General features: G+C 40.2%; 2 protein-coding genes across 9 annotated transcripts in view; one reads left to right on the forward strand and one right to left on the reverse strand.

Moving 5' to 3' along the window:
* Nucleotides 1-8970, reverse strand: part of ALPK1 (alpha kinase 1) — a 131646-nt gene extending 122676 nt beyond the window's left edge. For 2 of the 8 annotated variants that reach the window (XM_055342561.1, XM_055342557.1), the window contains exons 1-2: nt 8666-8970; nt 7856-7909 (exon numbers count right to left, since the gene is read on the reverse strand). The gene's annotated coding sequence lies outside the window, so the exon portion shown is untranslated. The other 6 variants (XM_055342563.1, XM_055342562.1, XM_055342560.1 and 3 more) reach the window with 6 other exon arrangements.
* Nucleotides 8971-9167: 197 nt separating this feature from the next.
* Nucleotides 9168-21141, forward strand: TIFA (TRAF interacting protein with forkhead associated domain). The gene is made up of 3 exons (XM_055342342.1): nt 9168-9414; nt 9935-10101; nt 17897-21141. The coding sequence occupies exon 3, from the start codon at nt 17918-17920 to the stop codon at nt 18476-18478; it is 561 nt and encodes a 186-aa protein (XP_055198317.1). The 5' UTR covers nt 9168-9414; nt 9935-10101; nt 17897-17917; the 3' UTR covers nt 18479-21141.
* The last annotated feature ends 76 nt before the right edge of the window (nt 21142-21217 follow it).

The following is a 21217-nucleotide window of genomic DNA, read 5'->3' on the forward strand; positions in this document are numbered from 1 at the left end:
AGGATCACACCCTGGGCCGAAGGTGGTGCTAAACCGCTGAGCCACCTGGGCTGCCCCAGATCATATTATTAATTGAGCTGTATAACTAAGGACCAGTGAGGTTCAAATTTCTGCACTGGTTCAGAAAATATCCACTTATCAAATATATCAGGTCGGTATTTCCAAAACTTCAGCTATTTACATGCCACCTTCACAACTTTTACTATATCTGCATATTATCTATGAGAGTATTTATTTACTCATTTTCTTTTTTTTTTAGTGTACGTGCTGCCGAAGCAAGCACAATTTACTCATTTTCTTAAAATCAGTAGTAAACACCTCACTTTCTTTTTATCTAACATCCTCCTGAGCAATAATATCCATGAAATCATAAATGTTATGAGCTAATTATATGGTTTTTAGAAAGATTTTACTTATTTATTTACCTATTTAGAAAGCAAGCATATGTATAAGCGGCCAGGAGTGGTGGGGCTGCAGAGGAAGAGAGAGAGAGAGAGAGAGAGAGAGAGAGAGAGAGAGTGAGTCTCAAGCAGACTCCACCCTGAGCTCAGAGCTTGACATGGGGCTTGATCCCAGGACTCTGAGATCATGACCTGAGCTGAAATCAAGAGTTTGCTTAACCAACTAAGCCATCCAGGCTCCCCTGATTAATTATATTTTTAATTCACATTAAATTAAGGATGTAATTCAAATTTTCTTTTTTTTAATAAATTAATTTTTATTGGTGTTCAATTTACCAACATACAGAATAACACCCAGTGCTCATCCCGTCAAGTGTCCCCCTCAGTGCCCATCACCCATTCACCACCACCCTTAGTTCGTTTCCCAGAGTTAGGAGTCTTTATGTTCTGTGTCCCTTTCTGATATGTAATTCAAATTTTCAAAGTTTGGACATGTGCCACCTAAAATCAATAGTTTGTACACTATACTTTGAAAAAACTGTATTAATATATAACTGATATTAAAGCTATAATCAGCTTTGTTCTTTAGACATAGAAGGGTAATAGCACCAGATAATACTCTTACTTTTATTTTTTATTATTTGTTTTAATACTCTTTTAAATTTGTCTATCTGACAGAATTCTATGAACACAGGAAATCTCAACATCCTGCAAAAATCAATGTCACTGTCAACAAGAAACAAAGACTCCCCCATATAGAGAAGCAATAGATACAATAACAAAAATATGGAATGAGTTTACAACAAAAGTTTGAATGTACATCCCTATTATAATTCTTCAAAACACGGGTTCTTAACATTTCAGGAAAACATTTTCAATAAACATTTTATGCTAAAAAGCCATCATCATCTGAAAGAGATGAAAAAGAAGTATGTGTATTGTGTTTGGGGTAAAGGGGTTAGTGAAATTATTTTGGAATGGAAGGAACCATGGAGTTTCAGAAATATTTTGAAGTAAATACATTTATTCTTAAAGAAAATTCAAGGTTCTAAACCCAAACTTAGATCACATAGGACTTAAGTGGAGATTATTATGCTTAATATGTCAAGTGTGTTCATTACACAGTATTATTCTATGTGAGATTTTATAACATCCATCATGATTTACATATGGCTTTAAAATACACATATATTTAAAGTTTAAAGCAATTATTGGCTCCTTACTTGAAAGGAATCTAATCAAAGCCCCCTCCCCAGCCAATTCTATAGACAAAACTCACAGGTGTTTATACCTGGCCATAACTCTTTGTTTTCTAGGTCATGGTACTCTTTTTTTCTCAGAAAATAGACCCCATCTACAAAACATATTCTTCTCTAGCTTGACCACAACACCCATTCTGGACAAGCCCTGGATAGAGCTCCTCAAGAAACCTGTCACCTCCTGCTCTACCTGGCCAATAGTTGGCCCCCTTCCTCCAACTCCCCGCCCTCCTCCTCAGAGGCACATTTTCAACCCTCTCACAATCCTTCAAAACCCCTTAAAAGGGGCAGCCCGGGTGGCTCGGTTTAGCACCACCTTCGGTCCAGGGCAAGATCCTGGAGACCTGGGATCGAGTCTCACGTCTGCATGGAGCCTGCTTCTCCCTCTACTTGTGTCTCCGCCTCTCTGTCTGTGTCTCTCATGAATCAATAAATAAAATCTTAAAAAAAAAAAACCCTTAAAAGGTCCAGCCTAAAAGAAACTCAGGCTAACATCTCTCTTGATGTCTGGCCCTTATCCTCCCTTGGAGAGTGAATAAACTCTCCCTTGCTTGTTGCCCCACTCTTTGTAAAATTCTTTGTTGCTCCCAACACCAGCCACCCTAACATGACTAGCCATCCTTCATGCTAGTGAAGGATACTATAAAATTCTGGTGTCTTGTTGGGAGAGAACTTGGGAAATTCATTCATCTTGGATTCAAAAGATATTTGAGATGGCGAGTAAATTATTGCTAGAATAATTTTAAATGTTTTGTTTCTCTTGAGGCTGCAGGTTGACAGAGTTTGGAAGGAGGAGGTGGAAAGAGAGAAGTAAATTATTTTGATCAGTGGATATAACGGCTTGACTTGGCATTTGTTGAGGTCTGGTTGGTGTGTCTCTCAGGTGGTAAGTTGATCTATATCCACCCCGACCCAAAATCGTGCTCACCATACAGACATGTAATCTGATGACACCCCATCTAGAAAGAGGTGCACAGCTTCTATTAGTACAATTACTAATGCTCTATATAATTCAATTGTATTTGAGGCCAAGAAGGAAAGAGGAAAAACTAAAGAGGGTGGAGACTATGCTGAAGCATCACATAGAGACAACAGCAGAGACTCGAACAGCAACAGTGATTATGTGTTAAGGAATTTAAAATGTTTTTAACAATGAGGTATCAGCTAACCAAAAGCAGATATTGCTTCTCATAAGAACAGTAGCTGCACTAAGTAGAAAGAAAAGACAGAGGGAGATAGAAATAAATATTCTAGAGGTGCCATTATGTTGTGACATAAATTCCCTCCTTCCTGACACTACTGCCTCTGCACTCTCACCCACCTGCAAGTCCCAAACTATCTTAAAGGTCATAATTTGTGGCTTTCCAAAGTGATTTAGAGCCCTGATTTCACATAAAAAAAATGTGTTAACGAAGGGACTCTTTTGCATAAAGCGTGAAAGAATTTAATTTTTCTAGATCCTTTCTGTGTACATAATGCTTCATCATGCCCAGAATTCCTGTCAGTTTTCCCCATATGAAAAGAGTAATTCTCCACTCTTATCTGTTTCCTGGAAAAATCATTGAGGTCATCATACAAGTGAAGGCTTCTCTTATGATTACATATGTACTTGAGGCAAAAGTCCCAGGTTACTTTTTCACATAAGTGAGCCTACCTCTCTTAATGGTTTAATCAAACATCTTGATTCAGTGACAAAGTCAGGTGTCCAGTAGCAAGCTCCTTAACATAGGACTTTCTTTAAAAATCCCCACATCTTCTAAAAAAAAAAAACAGGTCTTTTTCTCCTTTCCCTACAAATCTACATTTACTGGTCCTTCCTCTTCCCAACCTTCACCCCCTTTCTGTGGCATTTTTAGAAGTGCAAGTATTCTTAGAGCTCTAAAGTTATTTAAATGTAAACAAGATCAGGAATTAGAAACAAGGTCACAGTTCAAAAAAATACTGTCTATACATTATATCATCTTTTGTATCCACATCTGTGGTTTGTCATTTAAAGGCTGATACTCACCTTTGTCTCGAAGAAAAGGATAAGTAAGCACTTATGCTGCCAGCAAATCTAACTCTGAAAACAGTTAATTTTAGCACAATCTCCCTGAAATACACTGTTTCTCATAAACAGCCTCGGTTTCAGGAAGCAGAAATTTGAGAGAAAACAGTCTGTCATTGTCTCAGAATCCGATTGTGTAATTCAACTCTGGGACTTTCAGCAGTTTTGCACCATAGGACACACCCCTTTAGGGATGGCTTTGGTGAGATGTATTCTGGGAGTTGTATTACTACGGAGAAGATTCTTCTTTTAAACAAAGTCCAAGGAAACTCCTTATTTGAATTAAGTCAGAATGGAGAGACAGTCCTCTGAGGGCCAAGGAAAGAGAATGTCAGTAAGAAGCAATGAACATGGCATTGTTTTTGATCTATTATCAACAGACAAACTCATGTTAGGGCTCCATTTCAAAGTGGGAGTGGTCAACAGCACTAAATGGAACAGAGAAGTGAAAAAGGGTGAGGACAGAAAAGTGTCCACTGGCTTGGCTAGTATAGTTAAGTCAAAGATAGCTTTAACAGGAACAAAATCAGTGAAGTGGTGGCAGAAGGCAGGTGGAATATTTTTAAATACAAAAAAGAAATAAGTAGAGTAGAAAGAGAACCTTTCCATCTAAGCCTAGGTTAAATAAAATATGCACATGGAGCCTACTTTCAGAGGGGGTTACACTTCTGAAGTTATTTCAGGGTTGAAGCAAGATGATCTCAAAACTAACTTTACCCTTTAATTACATTATATAATTAATTATATAATAAACTTGAAGGCCACAAACAGCAAGTAACAGAGACATTTCTATGGGGACATGGCCAGAATGTCATTCTGGAACTTTCTTCCCAGAATTCTGTACTTAGTTAGAAGCGCAATTATGGTAAACATCAAAAAAAAAAAAAACTAGAAATAGAGGATAGATGGAGAACTTATTCCAAGTATGGCATTTCTCCAAGGCAACATTTTTTTTATGAGAAAATAAAATCACTGAATTATAAATTAAATAATGTATAGCTTCTGATCCCTCGTTAGTAGTATAAAATGTTATTTGTTAGGATGCTAGCGATTCCTTAAATCTTAAAAATTAATCAAGAAGCACTAACAAATGCATTGTAAATATTAAGTATTAGTAAGTATTAGTAAGTATTAGTAAGTACTTCAGTAATACTAAAGGAGGGGGGAGGTTTTTGGATTTTTACTTTTTACTAAAAATTACACCAGTAAGGAGTACTATATGACAAAATTTAGATTGAACAAGAAAGATTAAGTTACTTGGTTTAGAGGATATCTGACAGAAATAATGTAACCCTCCCAAACTAGCCCTTTTCCTGTTTACAAAGCTACGAGATCTCATAATGGGTTATTAGTACCAGGATCTACTGGGAACTCTTATAATCCACTGATTTTTTTTAAGATTTTTTATTTATTTATTCATGAGAGACAGAGAGAGAGAGAGAGAGAGAGAGAGAGGCAGAGACACAGGCAGAGGGAGGAGCAGGCTCCATGCAGGGAGCCCAACGTGGGACTTGATCCCGGGTCTCCAGGATCACACCCTGGGCCAAAGGCAGGCACTAAACTGCTGAGCCACCCAGGGATCCCACCACTGAGATCTTCTAACAAAAAAAAAAAAAAAAACTATACTAGTGTTCTATTGTTGCATAAAAAATTACCACAAATTTAGCAGCTTAAAGCAGCACTCATTCAATTATCTGTTCTATAGACAAAATGTAAAATATTTCTAAATGAAGATGCATTTTATTTTTTAAAAAGATTCTATTTATTTTTTTAGAGACAGCACACATGACCAGCAGGGGGAAGGAGAGGGACAAGCGAATTCCCTGTTTAGCGCTGAGCCTGACCCACTGCTCAATCTCATGACCCTGAGACCGAGGCCTGAGCCAAAATAAAAAATGGGTGCTCAACCAACTGAGCAACCCAGGTGCCCCATGAAGATGTATTTTAAATATCTGTAAATGGTATCATAACTCAAACATGGATGTTATATAATATTTAAAAATTTAGAGGAAAAAATAATAAAGGCTCTATGATACACAAAAACAAAAACAAAAAAACCCAGCACCCATTTATTATTTCTATGTTTCTGTCGGTCAGAAGTCTGGGCCCATCATAGTAGAGCATGCTAGAGTTCTAATCTGAGGGTTGGGGTCTCCTTCAAGCCTCATTCAGATTGTTGGCAGAATTTTAGTTGTTGTTCCTTGCCAAGTGGTTTCCATAGGCAGTTCCTGGTCAGTCTGGGCCGTGTGTCTCTCCCTTTCTGAAGGGCTCAGTCCCTTTTAAGGATTCATGCGATTAGGGCCAGCCCAGCTAGATAATTTCCCTTTGAATTATCTCTCAAAAACAAATAATTAGAAACCCACTCATAGGAGTGATATCCCATCATATTCACAGGGTCTGCCCACACTCAAGGGGAGGAGGTTATATAAATTGCTTTTACCAGTGGGTTGGTATCTTAGGGGCTATCTTAGAACCCTGCTTACCACCGGAACTTTCCCACAACTGCCTCCAGGGAGGCGCAGAACAGATGGCCCCGAACAGGCTGACTCTTCCTCCTCCACCATCCGGTGCCCTGCCTTCACAGGCTCTAATTTCTTTCTTTCTTTCTTCTTTCTCTTTCTTTCTTTCTTTCTTTCTTTCTTTCTTTCTTTCTTTCTTTCTTTCTTTCTTTCTTTCTTCTTTCTTTCTCTTTTAAAGATTATTTATTTATTTATTTATTCATGAGAGACACAGAGGGAGAGAGGCAGAGTGAGAAACAGGCTCCATTCAGAGAGCACAGGCTCTAATTTCAACCTTACCTTCTGACCACACTCTTGGGAACCTGACTTCTACTGCAGCCTTCCACCTTTTGAGAAATATTGAGGCATTAGAACATTGAAACCTATCTCTTGGGAGGCTTCTGTTACTTGGCTCTTCTTTTAAAAGCTGGGTTTTTTTTTTGTGTGTGTAACCATAATGCATGCAAATGAGACAAAATAGTATGAAAAAGCACATAGTGAAAAATACCTCCCCACATGGATCAGCTGCCTTCTCCCTCCAAATTCTTTTTCTCAGATTAATCATTCTGTTTTTAGCTTTCTTTGCAGATAGTTCGTTCATTCATTTACAGACAGGTTGTTTTTTTTTTTCCCCCTCACAAATGGCAGCATCTTTGTTCAGCACTTTTTTTCTTTAGTAGTGCATCTCGCAGATCTTGCCGCATAAATCTAAGTTGTTTATTTTAATCATAGTCACTTGACTCCAGGAATAGGGAGGAGGAAGAGAAGTCCACACTAGCTTTCCTTTGTCTCAATCTCAACACTTTGGGTATCCACTTGTCTCCCTCCTTTGGAGAATAATGGAAAAAGTTAAGTGAGTTGTTTCAAGGAATTTGAAGTATTTTCATAGGTTGGTAGAGAGCTTCAGCCGTGGAGTGAGGCACTCTTGAGCTGAGTTACCCCTAATCTGAGCATCTGAGCTGGGCAGTGGAGAGTTAGAGCGCATCCAGGCGGGTTAGAGTGTATTGAATAGAAGGTGGGTTTCATATAACCCAATTACCAGCAAGCAACAAAAACAAGCAATGCTTCTTTTTTTCCTTCTCTAAGGTGTGACTGTATTACCACAAATTATTTTTCGATCTTAGTGAAATGCAATAGGCTTTCAGGTATATCTGCTAAATTATGGGCTACTGAAAGTATCTAAAACTATTTTTAAGATTCTTTCCATGTAAAAATATACTAGATTGTGGGCATTTTATGTTATTTTTACATTAAATGATTCATCACGGATAGTTCAAACAGTAAATCACTCTTTTCAGAATCAATAACATATCTGCCTATTATTTTCTTCTATTTTGACTTGATAAACAATTCTAGCCTGACTTATGAGATATCCATTTCCCTGAAGGTTCCTTTTCATCTCTTCCTAAATCGGTAGCCTAGGAATAATGTAAGGGAACAGCGAAATGAAATAATATTCAGCATCATAAATATTGGCAATTGTTGCATTTTCTTTATTCGTGCTATTAATAGCATCTAGTATACTAGTCCTTTGCCACTTATAAAGCATTTTCAAATCTTAATATCAAAGGTTGGAGATCAGAAACTACAATTCTGATAATGTTATTTTATTGTATAGGTTTATTGGTATAGTTAAGTTGTGTATCTTACCTTCTACATGCTCTAATGTTCTTCAGCTGAAAGAAGATACTCCAGCTATCTCCACTCCAGAGAAGAAATAATAAATGCTGATGATTAACAAACAAAATTGCAGCCTTACAGGAATCTGCTTCCTCTGTAGTTATACTCTTCCTTCCTCAGGTTTATGGTTCCTAATTATACCTAACCAACTCTGAGAGGTCAAAATTTAACCCCCTCAAAGAATCTCTTTATCAGATGGGGAAGTAGCAAGTATCAATGTCGTTTTACGGCCAGTGAAACTGACCTGCAAAGGAGCAACTCTCCTGCAAATCAGGGTCAGAATCCAGACAGATGAGTAGTTTCCACCTGACACCTACCAGAATTGGTGGGTAGATTCCGAAGCTCTGAGGTAAGTGGGCCAGTTTAACCTTGGTCCCTGCTAGCTTTGTCCTCTCTCCTCAGTCTTTCACTCTCGATATACAGTCTTACTCGTACCCCGTTCTAGACACTGATTGTCTTTAAGTTCCTCCACCTGTAGTTTATTCCGAACCTTCTCCCTGAGGCAGAAAAACACTACTACTTTTTTCACTGGAGGCCATAAGGGACTCCTGGGCGGGTTAAGTGTTTCTCAGTGCACCTTGCACCAGCCTACACGTGCGGAACCCCAGACTCTGGATGATGAGTGAGAGATGCCTCCCGGTGGATGGGGCGGAGGAGGAAGCCCTGGACTGCTCTGGTGTAGGGTGAGTGCTGACTAGGAGCTCTGCGGCACCCCCAAACCCGGTCTCTGCCCTTGCTCAACCGGACACTTAGCCACCCTCAGGGCTGCAGGTCACTCACCCGTAAGGGGGACCCACTCTCCCGACCGTGAGGATTAAATGAAATCCTACAGGCCGTGCACCTCGCTCGTTTAGGAAGTCAGTTCAGCTCCTCGCCCACCCCTACCCCGTCCCGGGCCGACGCTCGAGGTAGGGCGGCGCAGGGCGGGGACAGGACGCCGAGGCGATTCCGCTCCCTTTTCAAACTCTGGCTCACTAGCCACATCCTTTTGAGGGGCCACCTGTTTGGGGAGGTAAGGTACTCGCCAGCTTTACTGCGCTTCAAACCTGGCCTGGAACCTCAGAAAGATGGTCAGGGGGCTGGGCTTCTCGCGCACCCCGCGTCAGCAGCCTCGCACACCCGGCGGGGGGAGGGGAGGGGAGGGGAGGGGGGAGGGGAGGGGAGGGAGGGGAGCGGGAGGGGCGCGCGGGGGCGCGCGGGGGGGCGGGGCCTGAGAACCGCCGCGCCACGCTCTGGCCTTTATAAAGGCTTCGGGGCGTCTAGAGGACGCACTTCGCCGGGAGCGGGAGGAGCGGCGCGGACGCCGCCGCCCCCGCGCCCCCGCGCCCCCGCGCCCCCGCTTCGGCCCCGCCCCCTCCCCGGGCTCCCGGCGCCCTCTGGCGCCCCCTGGAGCTGCGGCGGGGGGCGCGCGGGGGGCTCCGACGGTCGGCGGACTCCAGCCTCCGCGCAGGCCCCCTGTAGTCTCGTGCGGGGCCTGGAAAGGCGAAGCCGCTCTGGGGAAGCCAGTTCACCGACTCCCCGGCCCCGAGGTATCCGGGCGGGCTGCGGTCTGGGGGTGAAGTGCGGAGGGTGTCTGGTCTGCTTATCGCCCCGAGAGGGAAGCTTTCTTTGTGTAGGGGTCTTTCGGGGTGCGCTGTAGAAAGTCACACCCCCTGCTCCCGCCGGCCCAGCGCGCGGATGCGCTGGAGCAATTGCAGCACGGCCCCAGCTTTATAAAATTCAGGAATATTTATAAATGCGATGGGGGGAATACTGAAAGGAAATACCAGAAGACGGGGTGTGTTTTCTTTGTGCTTTTCTGTGCTTTGCAAGGTGTTCCCCCCCCCCCAATCAGAAAACAAAAAATAATTCCATTTATCAAGTGTAGCTCACAGCAATGGTGCGTGAACCCCCGGGCGTCCCCCAGGCCCCTTTCCACCTGCAGGGACTTGGCTACGGGGCCGCGGGCTCCCTGGAGCTCTCTGCTGCGGGGTCTTCCGGCCCTGGCCTCCTTATCTTAGCTGTTCCTTAGAAAAATAGGGTAATCGGCTGTTTTCTGGGACTTCCCAGCTTTCAGAGTGAAAGGAGGAATTTCCCAAATCCTCCGGAAGCCAGAACCCACGCTGTACCTCATAGCGGATGTCCCCAGCCACCGAAGAAGCTGGACTCTGCAAATCTGATTGCGTACAGGCTCCTCAGACAGAGCGGGACAAAGAAGACAAAGTCTTTGGGAAAAAGTGAGCGCTCTCATGGTTTTTACCTTGCTCTTTTTGGTTTTCACGACCTTTTTTTTTTTTTTTCCAAAACCTATTATTTAAGAGTTGATTCTGCTGAACAGTAGTAGAGTTCACAGATGTCTTCCAATCCACACTGGGGTGATGACCCCAGTGTGGGGGAGTTGGTCAGGAGGGAGGTTGGTCAGGAGGAGTGCCCTGTCTTTTGCTGTGCTTCAGAGTTTCTCTTCTCTCCTATGAGCTCAGTGTTGAGTGTTGGTGGTGGGGAGAGACTTTGAAAAAAGGCTACTGGCAACAAGACAAAAGTCGTACTTTCTCTTGAGATTATTGATAGTGGGAGCTGAGGAGGGATGAAAGTAAAACTTTTAGATACTTCCTAACTATTGCTCAGAACACACTCCAATATTGCAGTAGATCTTATCTTAAAAAACAAACTTAAAGCATGAGAGTCCTCTTGGCATGCATGACCACCCAGGGGCACCAGACTTTCTGTTAAACTGCTTGGACACCTGGTTCCTCCTTTGAGCAAAAATATCTTTTTGTTCATGACAGTTGAGGTTCAAACAGTTTTTTGCAATGTTAGGGTATCACATCTCTTTATTGGCTTTGCCCAACTTTGGGAGCGGTGGGTGGTGTGTGTGTGTGTGTGTGTGTGTAAGAGATAGAGAGGTGGAGGGAGAGTAGTAAGCATGGGGGGTGTGGGAGTGTGAGCAGGCATAGAGAGCATGTTTTTGCACATAACACCTCTATACATATATATCCTTTATTTCCTTGGAGAGGAGGAACCAGCAAAGGAGAGGTTTACTCTTCTTCTGACACTCAAGGATGGAGCACTCACCTTCTGTATTATGCTTTCTGTGGTAAAGTTCTTGATGGCGGGGGCTCATTTTTATTTCTATATATTTATCTATTTGTTGTAGTTCATTTGTGAATGTAGATGCTACTGTGTATCAGATATCACCACAATGTTTTACAACTTTTTCTTTCTTTCTTTCTTTCTTTCTTTCTTTCTTTCTTTCTTTCTTTCTTTCTTTCTTTCTTTCTTTCTTTCTTATTTATTTATTTATGATAGTCACAGAGAGAGAGAGAGAGAGGCAGAGACACAGGCAGAGGGAGAAGCAGGCTCCATGCACCAGGAGCCCGACATGGGATTCGATCCCGGGTCTCCAGGATCGCGCCCTGGGCCAAAGGCAAGCGCCAAACCGCTGCGCCACCCAGGGATCCCTACAATTTTTTCTTTAAGTAAACTCTATACCCAACGTGGAGCTAGAACTCAGGACTCTGAGATCAGGAGTTGCATGCTCTACTAACTGAGCCAGCCAGGCGAACCCTATTTTACAATTTTTTGATGTCAGATATCACAGTTTCTCATTTCAATACTTAGCTAATCTCCACCTCCATGTAATTCCATAAGAATCACATGGTTTGTAATTTTGTAAAGAAAATATTTATGTTTGGTTAGATATTAAGTACACATGGTATACAATTTCACAGATACAGGGTATACAATGAACAGCCTTCTTTCTACCCCTGACCCGTTTCCCTCTCCCAAGGTAACCACTGTTACTCGTATTTAACCTCATTGTTCTTCTGTCTTTGATAATTTATGTCAAACAGATTTCAAAAAGCTGCCTTTTAGCATTTGTACACTAGTGATTTCTTTTTTAAAAAGATCTATAAAAAAGATCTACCAATCTTAGTTTTAGGTTTTTTTTTTTAAGATTTTATTTACTCATGAGAGAGAGAGAGAGAGAGAGAGAGAGAGAGAGAGAGAGAGAGAGAAAGAGAGGCGCAGGGACATAGGGAGAGGGAGAAGCAGGCTCCATTCAGGGAGCCTGATGTGGGACTCCATCCCAGTACTCCAGGATCGCGACCTGAGCCAAAGGGAGAGGGGCTCAACTGCTAAGCCACCCAGGCATCCCCTATTTTAGGTTTTTTGTTTTGTTTGTTTCAGTCTTTCCTGTCTTTCTATTGACCACTCAGAAATGGCAGAGATTCAGGCCACTTTGTAAAGGGAACTTGCAGCTCTGGAAACTAACAGATTCTCAGTTCCTTGAGTTTAGAGACCGTGACCATGATTTATTCAATTTTGGAGCTCCCCAAACAACCTGCAAACAATTACTAGTGAGTACTGGGTCCATGCTAACATCCATAGGTAAAGACTGAGGGATAACTAATACAGTAACATGCTGCTGCAGAGCCTCTTTCTCTTATGAGGCAGCAGTAACAACATATTTCCCTCCCGAACACTAGATTCTAGGTTGGTGTCTTGCTGGTTTTAGTAAGCTTGCATGGCCCTCCTCTCTACAGATTAACTGCTAGAGCTTGTGGAGTAACTGGTAACAGGGAGCCTTATTTGTTGTGGGTAAGAGAGGGTGTTTTTCTGTTCTATTTGAATCTTGACTTTGAACCTGGGTTTGTAACCTGGCTAAGTAGCCCAGGTTAACCCTCTAAAACTTAGCTCCCTCATCTGTGAAGTGGTGATTCATAGGGTTATTTTGAAGATGAGACAATATGTGTACCTGGCATGTGAAGGGCATACAGTAAGTAGTAACCCTGTTAACTGTCAGGATTTGCAATCATTTCATACCTTCATTGGCTAGGTGAACGCATGTCAGCCCAGGCTACGTTAGGTTTCAGGAACTAATGATTTGATTTGATTTCTTGCTCATATTACATGTTCTTTTTGGTTCTGTCTTTGGCTCTTCCCTCTGGAATGGAGACTGAGCTGCTTTGGGGGACTGCCAATGTGGTAGAGGCAGAGAAGATTGGTGGAACCTCACAGTGGCTTTCAAAGCTTCTGCTTGGAAATAAGCTTCTGTGTCACTTCTATTCATGTTTCATTGACATGGTTGTCAATGGGGTGGGAAGTATTATCTCTCTAAAGGAGCAGAACCAGTAGGTGTAGGCCTGGTAGGGAAGGGCAGCAAGTATTTGACAGTTTTACCATCTACCTCAGTATTTTTGGAGGGCCACAGTTGTGATCCCAAAAGTTTATCAAACCCTAAGAGTTGATTCACACCAAGATATTTGTAATCACTGATTTGATAAACCAGAATGCCAGTTTTTTTTTCCTTACATGAATAATATATCTACCCTGAGAACTCGGCATAAGAACTTGTATGAGAGAAACTTTTCTTGGTGGTAGATTTGCTCAAAAAGAATGAATTCTAAGCTAATTGGTTATATGAAGTATAGAAAACAAAATTTGGGTGTTACCAAAAAACTGTGTCCAGAATACACCATGGTTTTTATTTTTATATATTTTTAAAAGATTTTAATTTATTTATTCATCTTTTTTTTCTTTTTTTTAATTTTATTTATTCATGATAGGCACACAGTGAGAGAGAGAGAGAGAGAGAGAGAGAGGCAGAGACACAGGCAGAGGGAGAAGCAGGCTCCATGCACCGGGAGCCCGACGTGGGACCCGATCCCGGGTCCCCGGGATCACACCCTAGGCCAAAGGCAGGCGCCAAACCGCTGCACCACCCAGGGATCCCCTAATTTATTTATTCATGAGAGAGACACACACACACACAAAGAGAAGAGGCAGACACACAGGCAGAGCGAGAAGCAGGCTCCATGCAGAGAGCCCAACACAGGACTCAATCCTGGGTCTCCAGGATCACACCCTGGGCTGAAGGCGGCGCTAAACCACTGAGCCACCTGGGCTGCTCTGCACCACGGTTTTTAATCCAGTTGTCCTTTTGGAACTGTCATTGTCCAAAGTCCAAGAATGAACTAGACTGATGGCAGTATTTCCTAGATAAACCTGAGATCACTGACAGATTCTTGCCTTTCCTTTTTAGGTTCTTTACTTGTTAACAGCTCATTCTTTTCTTGTCAGTCATTAATTGTATCATCTGATGATTTGTTATAAGTATTCTCTTTAATGTTGTCAGCTTCTTGAATAATGAGACTTCATTATTATAATTAGACTATTTTCAGGGGTGTCTGCGTGGCTCAGTCAGTTAAGCATCTGCCTTCTGCTCAGGTCATGATCCCAGGGTCCTGGGATCAAGCCCTACATTGGGATCCCTTCTCAGTGGGGAGCATGCTTTTCCCTCTCCCTCTGCCTGCCGCTCCCCCCTGCTTGTGCTCATAAATAAATAAATAAATAAATAAATAAATAAATAAATAAATTCTTTTTTAAAAAGTATCTTCAAATCACAATTCTACCTATTGTGTGATTTTTCTTTCTGCCTTGGTTTCATAGTAATTTTTACCATTGTTGGCCCATGATTTTGAGGGTTCCTCTCACATTTTCTGCTTCTAGTTGGACATGTCTTACCTGCTTGGGTAATGTGATATGAAGTAATAATGTCCAAAAAAGAGTATATGACAAAAGTAAATTTAAAATTAAAGATATATTTCCCAATCAGTAAAAAAGGAATTTTGCTTAGCTATAACATTTGTTGAAAAATTGAATAAATCGAGTTTGATTTTTAGCATTCACTCGTGTGGAATTTAAGAAACAGAACAAATGAACATAGGGGAAGGGAAGGAAAAATAAAATAAGATGAAAATAGGCAAAGCATAAGAGATGCTGAACTCCAGCACCTGGGTGGCTCACTCGGTTAAGGTCATGATCCCAGGGTTGTGGGATGGAACCCCCAGGGAGCCCTGTAGTGTCTTTCTCTACCCATCCCCCGCTTGTGCACACACTTTCTCTCTGTAAAAATAAATAATTAAAATCTTTAAAATAAAAAGAGAAATGCTGAACTCTAGGAAACAAACTGACGATTACTGGAGCGGAGGTAAGTAGGGGAAGGAATAATTGGGTGATGAACATTAAGGAGGACACTTGATGTAAATGAGCACTGGGTGTTATATGCAAATGATGAATCACTAAATTCTATCTCTAAAACTAATAAATAATACAGTATAAGTTAACTAAATTGAATTTACTAAAGAATTTTTAAAAAGAAAAAATAGCACCATAATTTTGCAAAACAGGAGAAAAGATCATATACTAAAAGTAAATAGCAAGCATAGAAATAAAAGGAAAGCATTCTGTTTTTTTTTAAACTGGCATAATAGTTCTGATACTAACATCTAATATAGATGGCAGACAAAACCACAAATCAACTTCACTTAAGATTATTGATTTCCAGACCCTAAACAGTTTTTAAGGAATGCAGGGAATACTCAGCATCACTCTATTGGTGTAATTTATCACCATGCTAGATTAAAGGAATTCTGTGTAGCTATTTATTTTTTTAAGATTTTATTTATTTATTCATGAGAGACACACAGAGGCAGAGACAGAGGCAGAGGGAGAAGCAGGCTCCTTGCAGGGAGCCTGATGCAGGACTCGATCCCAGGACTCCAGGATCACATCCTGAGCTGAAGGTAGATGCTCAACTGCTGTGTAGCTGTTTAAATATAAGGCATGTCTGTATGTGTGGATATGGTAACAAATCACCTATTTGTATTATTAATTTAAGAATGCAAGGTCTAGAACTAAATATAGTATATTCCTATTTGTGTAAGAAAAATTTTTCTCTATGTGTAGAAACAGGTGTTTGCGTCTATGAGCACACCCATAGTTATGCTTGTATAAAGAAGATTTGTTTAAGAATAAAAGCAACTTTTACAGTGGTTGACTCTAGAAGGATTGGGGTGGAGGGAAGGCAGTCTTTTTTTTTTTTAAGATTTTTTTTATTTATTTGAGAGAGAATGAGCATTATTGGGGAGGGACCAAGGGAGAGAGAGAGAGAGAGAGAGAGAGAGAAAGAAATCAGTCTCTCCAGTGAGCAGGGAAGGAAGCCCAGCCCAGGAGCCAGAGATCATGACCTGAGCTGAAGGCAGAAGTCCAACCGACTGAGCCACTCAGGCATCCTGAGAAGATACTCTTTTTAAAAATCCTTTTTTTTACTGTATCAATTTTTAAATTGTGTGCATTTAATTCTTTTGAAATAAATTAGTTTTGAATGGCAGTTCTGTATCAGAATAATCTCTCAAAGATTTTGTTAATGATCCTGTAATACTACTTTACTCCACTGATTTTTAAAGATACATGTAAGCAAGTGTAGGTGGAAGGCACCACAGGGCCAAGAGCTCGAGAGGGATGCTGTTAACTCTTAACAGCAGTTAGAATGTGGTTAATGAAAGTTTGTCCAGTCATTAGGAACAATTGATAAAAGTAAATAATTCCAGTAGGAGTGCAGACTATAGAACTAACTTATGTAATATCTAATTTAAAATTATAAAATAAACTTTTAAAGCAGTTACTAGGGCATCTGGGTGGCTCAGTGGTTGAGCATCTGCCTTGGCTCAGGTCATGATCCTCAATCCTGGGATCAAGCCCCAAGTCCCGGCTCCCTGCAGGGAGCTTGCTTCTTTCTCCCTCTGCCTATGTCTCTGCCTCTCTCTGTGTCTCTCATGAATGAATACATAAAATCTTAAAAAAAAAAATAGTTACTATTTTTTTTAGTGTAGTTGTTGTACAATGTTCCATTAATGTTAAATTAGTTTCAGGTGTACAATATAGTGATTCAATTCTTCTATACTTATGCTCATCACAAGTGTAGCTACCATCTATTACAATACCATGCTGTTACAGTATTATTATTATTATTTTTAATAAATTAATTTTTTATTGGTGTTCAATTTACCAACATACAGAATAACACCCAGTGCTCATCCCGTCAAGTGTCCCCCTAAGTGCCCGTCACACATTCACCCCCACCCCCCGCCCTCCTCCCCTTCCACCACCCCTAGTTCATTTCCCAGAGTTAGGAGTCTTTATGTTCTGTCTCCCTTTCTGTTACAGTATTATTGACTGTATTCCCTATGCTGTGCCTTTTATTCCTGTGACTTACTCATTTTGTAACCGGAAGCCTTTATCTCCCACTCCCCTTCACTCATTTTGCCCAACCCACTGCTCTCCTTTCTGGCAACTATCAATTTATTCTCTGTATTTGCAGGTCATATTCTGCTTTTTATTTGTTTATTTATTTGTTTTTAGATTCTATATATGAGTATCATCACATGGTATTTGTCTTTCTCAGTTTGACTTATTTCATTTAGCATAATACCTTCTAGGTTCATCCTAGTTGTTGCAGATGGTGCAATCTCATCCCTTTTTTATGGCTGCATAATATTCCTGTGTGTGTGTGTGTGTGTGTGTGTGTGTACACACCACATCTTCTTTACCCTTTCATCTATTGATAGACACTTAGCTTGCTTCTCTATCTTAGCTAAGCATTTGTTATATTTAATCCTTTACCTACTAGAAATCTAAGTGAGGCTGTAAAGCATATTTAAATGTTGCAATTATTTGTTTATAATTTTTGAATTTCTTTAATCAGGATTTAAAATTCATAATATATCTAATTATAATCTAGTTAATAAACTGTAGGTTTTCTTTATGTGTATATCCTCTGAGGGCATTCAAACCAAAGATATTTATTCCTGATTTAAAAAATATAACTGTCATGTTTTCTCTGGGCCAAGTCACTCTATTTAAATGAGAAAGGAACTGATGTTTCTTTATACCCCTGCCAAATCACTTTGTTATTGACAAGCATTCCTTATTATTGTCCAGATTTTATGTATGGTCTTATTGTCAAACTAGAAGTGAGAAATAGAGATAGAAAAAGTTAATACACCAGACCTCATGGGAGTTGGTGTAAAATTTCACATTTGTGTTGTTTAATTGAAAGTATTCTGTGTATTGTCTTCTTAAAGTCTAAATAAATCACCTTTCAGAAGATTTTCACCAAAGAATTAGAATTAAAGACTTTGATGCCCGAAGTAATGGGAGTAAACTAACATGCTGTTTTGATTATTACAGGCAGATCAGATTCTGAAACACATGATGTCCAATTTTGAAGATGCTGACACAGAAGAGACAGTAACTTGTCTCCAGATAACTGTTTACCATCCTGGCCAGCTGCAAAATGGAATATTCCAATCAATAAGGTTTTATAACCGAGAAAAACTTCCCTCCAGTGAAGTAGTGAAATTTGGCCGAAATTCCAACATCTGTCGTTACACCTTTCAGGACAAACAGGTTTCCCGAGTTCAGTTTTCTCTGCAGCTGTTTAAAAAGTTTGATAGTTCAGTTCTCTCTTTTGAAATTAAAAATATGAGTAAGAAGACCAACCTGCTTGTGGACAACAAGGAGCTGTGTTACCTAAATAAAATAGACCTGCCTTACAAGTGCATGGTCAGATTTGGTGAGTATCAGTTCCTGATAGAGAAGGAAGATGGAGAGTCATTAGAATTTTTTGAAACTCAATTTATTTTGTCTCCAAGATCACTCTTACAAGAAAACAACTGGCCAATACAGAAGCCCATTCCTGAGTATGGCAGTTACTCATCCTGCTTCACCCAAAACACTTCTCCTACAGAAATGGATGAAAATGAATTGTGAACACAGCTAAGAGGAGAATCATGAAGGATGAAGAAAACTGTAAATGTTTTATAGAGACTTCATAGTTTATTAGTATATTACTGTCATCTGTTGTCAAATTTGGGATCTCTTATTATAATTTTGAAGTCTTTAAATTGTATTAGTCATTGATTTAGTCATCTGTTGCATTCCTAGATGTATGAAGAATGTTTAAGTGTATTTGAGTATATATCTGTGAGGGCTAATGTACGAAAAGTACCTTTGATGATGAAGGAATAGTGTTCTCAAGGTTATATTATTTTCTTTTTATACTTGCTTTTAGTTCTATGTTTTGTTTTGTAAGGAACCATCTCTTGGTTTGGTCATATTATTTCACAAGCAGCCATTTGTTTTCAAGGTCAAGGCTATGGGCAGGTTGTTACTGGCAGTGTAGCCTGTTGGTACCTGCAGTACTGGAGTGCTACTGTAATGTGTTTTGGAGCAATGTCTATGAATCATTGTGGTTTTAATATGGAAGCTTTATTTGAACAATAATACCTTTGCTATGATTTCCTTTCTGTAGAATAATAGTGTTTATTTCCAAAAATACACTTCTCCTTATGTATATTCAGCATCTAAAACCAATATTTTGGACATTTTAATGAACCATTGCTATGTTTAGAATTCTTTTTCAGTTTTCTCACCAAATATTAAATTGATTTTTATGTACCACACAGTTTTTAAATTCCATGAATCTGAAATTTTAACAGCACCCTTACATATAATAAAGTCAAAGTTTAATTCTGTAACCATGTTCTTTGAAACTCTTTCTGAAGAAAGGAAAGAACTATTCTTTGGCTGCTTACTCTAAGGGAGGAGTGCCAGAAACCTCAGGCAGAGGCTGTGGCTGGGGATTAAGATGCCTTCAGCTCTGCCCCTCAATGCATATTGGCTCATTTTCCATGTTCCTCACTCTATATGGTGGCACATGGTCACAAGTAGTTCCTCTAATAGCACATTCTTTGGTTTCTGCATCCCTCCTGAATCTGTTTCTTCTGGTTGTTTCTCTACCCCTGACCTCTAACTATCAACACTTAGTTGGGCTTCTCTGCCTATATTCTTCCCCAGGGTGATCTTACCTAGTATAATGACTTAAAATACCGTTTACCTACTAATGACTTCTGAACTTGTATCTCTACCTTTTCTGAACTACAGACATATATCCTATCACTGTCTTGATGTCTTCATTCAAATTTCTCATAAACCTCAAATTTGACTTCCAAAACAGAACTCTTAATTTCCTTTACCTTCCTAAATCTGTTCTTCCCACTATATTTATTAAGTTAGAAACTAAGTTATTGTCAAGCATAGTTGTAGCTGCTAGGTTGGCTGTCACATTTCCGTAGGTTTAACCAGCAAGAAGACCAATGAGCTCGAATAGACTTAGTTTATTACTTACACAGATAGCAAAAGCTAAATCAGCATGGAGTCAGTGTCCCACATCCCTGGTCACTAGAGATGTCCCTAAGACATTGGACCAGGGAGGCCAAATGACACATAAATGGAAGGTAGCTCTGTTATTGAAGAGCCAACTCTAAACTCCAGCCAAGCAGTTTTATTCGATTATATCTGTAGTGAATGGGAGTGAGGTGGAAATCCCTGCTTCTCTAGAACCAGGGAGTTGGATAAGAAATTGCCCCATGGCAGCCTTCTGCAAGACAGAGGAGCTGATGATAAATGGCATTGTCACATCTCGAAGACTGCCTATCTTGCCATGGTCCAGGGAGGATTACAGGGCTTTGTCAAGATTTGGGTTGGAGTATGGTTGAGAGTTGCTATATAGGTATGCAGTGAGCAAGGTCGCCAGGGTACCATGCTGGATGCATTACCCCTAGTTATCTTAGATTTCACCCCTTCTTTTGCCTCCATATCTAACCCATCAGAAAATTTTGTTAATTCTACCTCTGAGGTTTATTACCTCTGCATTCCTATCATGATTATCAACTCAAGTCACACCACGTCCCATTGTAAGTATCATAATACATACACTCTTGTCCTCTTGTATAACCGTTCTCTACAGAGCAGCTAGAGGAATTTTTTAAAAATGCAAATCTGATCACTGAACACTCTGGCTTACAAAAAAAGTCAGTGGCTTTACACATCAAATAAAATTAGCTCTTAACCATGGTCTACAAAACCTTACATGATCTGGCCCCTAAATACCCTTCCAAAATAATTTCATATTACTCTAGCTCACGATGCTTCAGTCCCAGTGGTCTTTTCATTCTCAGAACATAGTAAATATTCTCTATACCTCAGGAGCTTTATAAACATGCTTCACCAAGCTTTTAAAGTTAAGGCTGGTTCCTGCTCAACAGTTAGGTCTCAGCTCAAACGTTATCTCAGAGAAGACTCTCTTGACCTACCAAAGTAGGCACTTGGTCCCCAGCTATCCTGCTTCTTATCATCTTGTATATTTCCTAGTTGTATTCTGTGGTTTTCTTATTTATATGTTTATTTGTTATTATGCTGTCTTGTCTCTCTTATTAGACTGTAGGCAAAAGAGGTTGTACATCGTATGTCTTTTTACTACTATGTCCCTAAAACCCTATCAGACACAGTACATTCTCTAATATCTGCTGAATAAAAAAATGTTATATCCAGTGTTTTTTATAAATATATAAAACAAGAAAATTAGTATCTTTCCTTAGCAGTTAAATCACATTTTCAAATTTAGTTCTATCCTGCTTTCCTAATTCACTCCTTTTGTCTTCATAGCAG

The sequence above is a fragment of the Nyctereutes procyonoides genome, unplaced genomic scaffold (assembly GCF_905146905.1).
Source record: "Nyctereutes procyonoides isolate TBG_1078 unplaced genomic scaffold, NYPRO_anot_genome, whole genome shotgun sequence".
Lineage (NCBI taxonomy): Eukaryota > Metazoa > Chordata > Mammalia > Carnivora > Canidae > Nyctereutes > Nyctereutes procyonoides.